Source organism: Crassostrea angulata, chromosome 2 (assembly GCF_025612915.1).
Source record: "Crassostrea angulata isolate pt1a10 chromosome 2, ASM2561291v2, whole genome shotgun sequence".
NCBI classification, from domain to species: Eukaryota; Metazoa; Mollusca; class Bivalvia; order Ostreida; family Ostreidae; genus Magallana; species Magallana angulata.
The window spans coordinates 62,156,755-62,164,115 of NC_069112.1; the positions used below are offsets into that span (position 1 = coordinate 62,156,755).

General features: G+C 35.8%; 1 protein-coding gene across 1 annotated transcript in view; it reads right to left on the minus strand.

Moving 5' to 3' along the window:
* LOC128172676 (neurogenic locus notch homolog protein 2-like) overlaps nt 1–7,361 on the minus strand; it is a 50,420-nt gene that overhangs the window by 7,149 nt on the left and 35,910 nt on the right. The window contains exon 5 of the mRNA XM_052838449.1: nt 7,111–7,335. Coding sequence (XP_052694409.1) covers nt 7,111–7,335 — 225 coding nt within the window. The remainder of the gene's footprint in view (nt 1–7,110; nt 7,336–7,361) is intronic.

The window sequence follows — 7,361 nt, forward strand, 5'->3', positions numbered from 1 at the left end:
CTGACAGTAAATTAATAGACGGGGTCACGTGACCCCGTCTAAAAATGAGCTGGATATTTAAAAATCAGCAGAGTCACTCCCCCTGAGTGCAGATCCTCTTGACTGGTTGTAGATACATGAATCAAACATTCCCCTGTTCGAAAACTGGCTCTTAAGTTTCTGTTCATTACAGCTACACCTGTAGCTAGTGAGAGTTTTTTTTCAACTGCAGGAGACCTTGTTTTAGCTCAGAGAGCTTGTCTTTCTAGTGATTAAGTAAACCGGTTAAAGCTTTGAAGTTTATGAGAACAACAGTTAGTAATGAAAAGCAAAGTCTATTTATTTATTTACATTTTACAATCTATGAGTCCATGACAAGTCATTGGTTCATTGTTGTTGTTATTTTATGCTGTTGTTGTTAGGTGTTTGTAGACTTTATCATATACATTCACTACCATTGTTGTAAACTTATATTCTTAGCCAATAATCAGTGCACAACTCCCCCAGATGTTAAACTTATTACATTTTATTTAGATTTTAGTCAGAAAACTCGTCATTATGTTGAACTTTGTTATTAGTAGTGAATCAATTGGGAATAAATAAACTCTAGAGTTTAAATGATAAATCATGATGTTTTTAAAGTAGATCCGAACCGAACAACCCGAAATTGAACCGAAAATTACACAAGCCGACCCGATCCGAAAATGTTTTTAAACCGTGACAGCCCTAATTCTAACAACTACTTAATTTTTTAAATTAGCCCAAATAAATTGTTACCTTCAAATTGCAATGGCAAAATCAATTGCAATGAACACTTATTAAGATTGGTCAGCAATGACAGTATAAGATGTACTCCATAATGTTGCAATCAAAACTTTTGTTTGCATTTAAGTTTTAAAACAACGAAAATATTTCAACCGCAAAACAATTTAAAAAAACATCCCAAACAGCAAAATGTGCAATGTCAAAAAGCAGTGTACATATATGGTATGCGGTTCTATGTCTGTTACGAACTCGTAATGTTATGAGAGAAAGATTGACACGCAAAAATCCACAATCCCTTATTTCAAATGTTATACATGTACTTACAGCAATTGAATTCTTAGAAGGTGTTGTTTAGTGAACTTATTCACGGGATGGAAAATTTGATTCCCGGAAAACTAGCAACATGAAAAACAATTTAGAAATGCATGATTTAGTCCTAAAAGGTGTTACAGAACATGACGTTAGAAGAATGAAAATTCCCTCAAAAAGTTTTGGATAGAACAATAATGGTGGTTTTGAGAAAAAGTCTGGACAGTTAAAGTGCTACCTGTGTACGTATGACATTATATGCCTATCAGAATGTTGAATTCGTAAAAACTCCTTGAAGGTCGAAGGCTACAAATCTTACACATTTCACAGAGAATCTAGATCCGTCAAAAGAGGATTTGAACAAACTTAAAAACAATCTACCCAAGGATGCTTTCATACATGTTATATCTTTTCTGGCTGATTGGTTTTAAACAACAAGTTGGTTTTTTTAAGTTTTTTTTTTTTATCTTTAAATACATAACTTTATAAATTTCGAATTATGTGGCTAAAACTCTACCCTGGTTTCATGATTTTAACAAAGTTAAATCTGCACTGCTTGCGAATGCTTCTACACAACTACATTTAACAATATTCTGGCCGATTGGTGTTTGTTAAGAAGGGTTTTTAACAAATTTTCTTTGTATTCCTACTTTAAAATTTGCCCCTTCATTGAGGCATACTCCTACACAGGGAAAAGTGGCTGGCACGATTTTCATGCGTGTTACCTTTCGTTAGAAAATCATGCAAAAATCCGATGAAAAGTTTCTCATGCAAATATGTTCTCACGATATTTGCAAGAAAATTGTATAATTTTAATGCGAATTTTTGGGGCATGTTTTACATGCAATAAGATATTCAGTGTCAAAATTATATAAAATTATGCGAAATTCACATGAAAATTGCATGTTTTTTCATATAAAAATTATTTATGACAAATCAATCCATAACACTTTTAAAACATTCTTTCATTCATATATATTCACATAGTAGTATTATTTTCAAACAATTATTGTTATAAAAGTTGACATTAAGGCAATAAAAAATTTAAGGTATAAATCAAACATTAGAATGAAGTATAAATTTTATCAGAATATACATGTGCTCAATACTTTTCATATCTTTGTTCATGTAAACATCTAAAACTTTGCCATTACACTAGTCATTCTAACCCTTTGAGTTATGTCCCCATTTTAAGAGGATCACTAAACATTAGGATTTTATTACATGTATGGTACATGATTGAATTGGTAATCATTGTAGATACATACTTTAAGTCTTAGGTATTTTAAGTACAATTAAAGAGTTTGCCTGTAAATGGATCAAACCTGTCAAACTTAAATAGTAGTTGTATTAGCAGAAACCATACAAACGCTATGAGAGCACAGGCCTTGACGGCCTTTATCACAAGATGTTGTATGTGTATACCTAGTGTAGATTTTAACATCCAAGGTGAACAACATACTTTTATTCCCAATTGTACAATGCTAGATTATATCTTGTTTAACAAAGTTTTTGTAAGTAATCTTATTAGTTAAAGAATTTTCGAAGAGGGTCTGATACCAATTACATCAGATAACTTGCCAGTGCTTGCAGAATTAAGATTCTCATGTACACATCAGTTTTTGAACCGCTCGAACGCAAAATTTTCAGCTTGGCACAAAGCGTCTGCAGACGCTATTGGAGCTTACAGGACAAATATGTACCACGTGTTAGAGGAATTACTGTCCCGTCAAGTACACACACTGGCCGACATGAACTCCTTGTATGACGATCTCGTCTCAACACTTACAATGTCAGCTACACATAACATTCCGCATTCTGGCTACAATCCCCATACCCGTCCTGGTTGGACAAAAGATGTAAAGCATCTCCACACTAAAGAGCGAGAAATGCGCCGGATTTGGCTGGCGGAAGGTAGACCAAGGGGCATGATATTCGAATCCTACCGGAACTACAAGCGCGCAAAGAGACACTTTATAGAGTTGCGCTAGACAACGAATCTAACAACTTTATGAAATCCGTATACCATGACCTTGACAACGCAGCCGAATGTGATATTAAGCTTTTCTGGGGGTTAGTAAAACGACAATAGAATAGAACCTCTCGCGCCTATCTGGAAATTCGCGACGACAATGGAAATATCTATAACGACCCTTCGGGAGTTGCAGAAGCATTCGCTGTATATTACGAAAATATATATTCTCTTTCGGACCACGATTCGTTTGATGACGCATTTAGGTGTCGCGTCGAAACTAAATTCTCGGAAACCGAAAAAGACTGCTCTGAGCTGAAAGGAGAACTTCCAGGCAGACCATTTACAACCGACGAACTGCTACCAATCATCCGGAACCTCAAACGAAGGAAGGCACCTGGCCCAGACCAGATCACGTACGAACATATCATCTTCGGTGGAGAATTAGTAACCCAGGTCGTTGTCAAACTATTTAACGAAATCATCACCCAAGGTAAAATCCCTTTTTCTTGGAAGAAGGGCTTTATAGTCCCCTTATTCAAAGGAGCAGATAAACCAAAACTTCATGTAATAGTTACAGACCGGTCGCTTTATTATCGTGTTTCCTCAAAATATTCGAAAGTGTTCTCAACAACCGTATAAAACAACATATTATTGACTGCAGTCTGTTTCCTTATACGCAACAACAGGGATTCCAGGAAAAACTGAGCTGCTTAACAGCCTCCTTTAATTTACATGAAACTGTTTATCATAACCTGGAACAAGGAAATAGTGTGTATGTCAGCTTTCTGGACAGTACCAAAGCTTTCGATACTGTGTTGAGGCATTGGCTCCTAGTTAAGCTCTTTAACATGGGTATAAAGGGACAGTTGAGGTCTATTCAACTGGACTGTAATATGGATACTTTAAGCGCTATTGTAGTCTAGATGGTTTCCTGTGCAACAAGGTGTTAGACAAGGGGGGGGTATAGTAGTAGTATACATTAACGACTTGATTTTAGCTCTTGAGCAGTCATATAAGAACACAGGGATACCTAATATTACAAGTAACTGTCCTTCATTGGCTGATGACATCTCGTGCATTGGTTTAACGCCACGATCATCAATACAGAACATGCTTAATATCGCTTATGAATACTCTATAAAGTGGCGGTTTAACTTCGTCAAAATCGTGCGTAATCGAATTTCACCCCAACAAACGGAAACCAAATTCGGATCATGTGTGGTATTTAGGCAATGACACGATTTCCCCCCAAGACACATACAACCATTTAGGTACTCTAGTGAACAACAATTGAACTTCTCTGACCGCATCAATTCTGTTTCCGCAAGGGTAATAATACCTTTTACGCACTTTCAGATATCGGTTCTCCCTACCTTAATCCACTGAAAATAGCACATATGTACAAAACTGTACAGATCCTCTGTGCTTTACGGATGCGAGCTTTGGAACAACTTGTCAGCGAAAGATACTCAGCGGTTACACGTATTCCAACACTCGGTGTGTAAAAATTTTCCACTCAAAACAAGGTCAGATATTTGCGAAAGCCTCTTTGGTGTGTACCCCATCAGTTCTGAAATTGATAAAAGAAAGCTCCTCTTCTTAGGACGACTTTGTCTTCTAAACTACGAGATTCTAGCTAACAGGATTTTCTTAACCCGCCTTTTCTCCTTCCTAAGAAACCTATCTAAATATCAACTTGGATTTATACCCGACATTCTGAATTTGCTGACAGAATATAATCTCCTAGAATTTTTACAACAGTGGTTGGAGACTGGAACATTTCCCAATAAGCAAACCTGGAAAAAAATCGTGAATCAAGCAGTTAATCAACGTCACAGAACTCTCCGACAATCCCGCATCACCGCTGATCCCGGATTCTCACGATTTTTAACTATATTCCAAGACAAGGATCCAGCTAAGTTTCGGCGTTTTCCTAGAAATTGCTACGAAATCTCTCATTGTAAATTTATCTGCAAATTAATTTCGGATCAGCCTTACGAAAACCTAGATACATGTCAATTACGTGGCGCCATACTGTATGATTTCTTCACTCATGTAACATGTTCCTGTTCTGTAACCTACGCAATCCGTAATCCGTGGTGGACAGAGATCTCGAACTTATTTATCTAATTCTGCAAGCACTGGCAAGTTATCTATCTCTGCAGCGAACTCTGTGCTCTTTCATACGATGACCTTTTTTTGATACTCCTCGGTCGCAAAACGTGTGCGTATTTAGATGAAAATAATTATCATCTAGTGCTAGATTGTGCCTCGCTCTACTACCGAACCCTATCACGAGTCGTCCGCTGACAAGGTCAGCAACTCGAGCAAATCTCAGAATTTTTTTTCATTTATTAACATGTATTTTTATACCCCCGTTCCGAAGGAGAGGGGGTATATTGTTTTACCCTTGTGTGTCTGTCTGTCTGTCTGTCCGTCCGTAACAAAAAATTCTGTCGCATTTATCTCAGCAAGTATTTATCGCAGATGCTTGAAATTTTAACACAGTGTTTGTTAAGGCATGCCATATCGTGAGAAATATTTTTGTACCAATCGGACGTCAACTTTCTGTTAAATGACGACTTTGCTTATGTTTGAACCAACATTTTCAAACAAATTTACGTCAAAGATTTCTCAGCAACTGTTTATCGCAGATGCTTGAAATTTTAACACACTATTTGCTTAGGCATGCCATATCGTGGGATGTATTTTTGTACCAATCAGACGTCAACTTCCTGTTAAATGACGACTTTGTTTATTTTTTGCCAAAATTTTCAAACAAATTTCCGTCAAAGAATTCTCAGCAACTATTTATCGCAGATGCTTGAAATTTTAACACACTATTTGTTTAGGCATGCCATATTGTGGGATATAGTTTTGTATCAATCGGACGTCAACTTCCTGTTCAATGACGACTTTGTTTATTTTAGCCATAATTTTCAAACAAATTTTCCTCAAAGATTTCTCAGCAGCTATTTATCGCAGATGCTTGAAATTTTAACACACTATTTGTTTAGGCATGCCATATTGTGGGATATATTTCTGTACCAATCGGATGCCAGCTTTCTGTTAAATATCGACTTTGCTTATTTTGCATATTCACATCAGAGCGGGGGTATCACTAGTGAGCATTGGCTCACATATATCTTATTTATTCATTTATTTATTTGCATACTGTGTGTAGATATATATATATATATAATACTTGTACCAAGATTAACTAAATATATTGTATGATGTTATATTACTTATATATTTTTGATATGTATGTGTTTACAATTTCTGGAAAGATAAAATAATGAATGAATGAATGGCTTAAAAATCTTAACAATGTGAAACACGTTTTCCATGATTCCAAGTGAGAAATGCACAGACCTGTCATACAATTCAAAAGGAATGAGATTAACATCAGCAGTACTTAACCTGTAGGTATCATTAGTATTACAACAATAAACCTGTGTTTACCTCTGAGAGAAATCATTGTTAAAGTACATATGTTTTGTCATTTTTAATACAAAAGCGATTTCACACTAATCACCGCTAAAAAAATAATTTTCTGTTCCTGACTGAACCCCTTTACATTTTATATAACGTGTGTGTTGGGTGTATTCATCATACTCAATTGTACAGTATATAATCAAGGGGGTTAGAGACAAAGGAATCTCGAATTTCTTATAACATGTAATAAAAAAATTGTACCTTTAATGTTATGATTTTCAATATACTTATAATACGAGCGTATCCAAAGTCTCATTTAATCCTATCAGAATATTCTGACTCTATAAACAAAGCTGATATATTGTCTCATTCATGTATGTAATCCAGTAATTGTTCACGCATATATTTCTTTATCGTGTTACATTATTGCAAAATAATACCAATTATACAACTTCTATTTGCAGAGAATACATAAGAACAAGTCAACAATGATTTTTTTTTTTGGGGGGGGGGGGGGGGTGGGGGAGACCATTTTAATTTCACTTATTTGATCAAAAGTATGGACATAAAAACCAAAATCAAAACTTCAGTGTTTTCTTGATTTACTATATTTCGATTCAATTTACAATGTTTTTTACACTTACCTCCGTATTGATCTATTCCTCTGTTAAGTATTCTGACAGATGTGATGGAATACACAGTCAGTAGATCCACCCTCCACCAGGGATTGATGTCGGTATCAGCTGTGTGTGTACACTTGTCTTGAAGAAAGGTTGTTCCTCTGTTGCCATCCACTGCATACGCGGCGTTAAAGTCAGATTTCGTTGATGATTGTTTGGCAGACTTTCCTAATGCGATATTCGGCAGAACTGTCAACAATAATCCAAAACTAAGA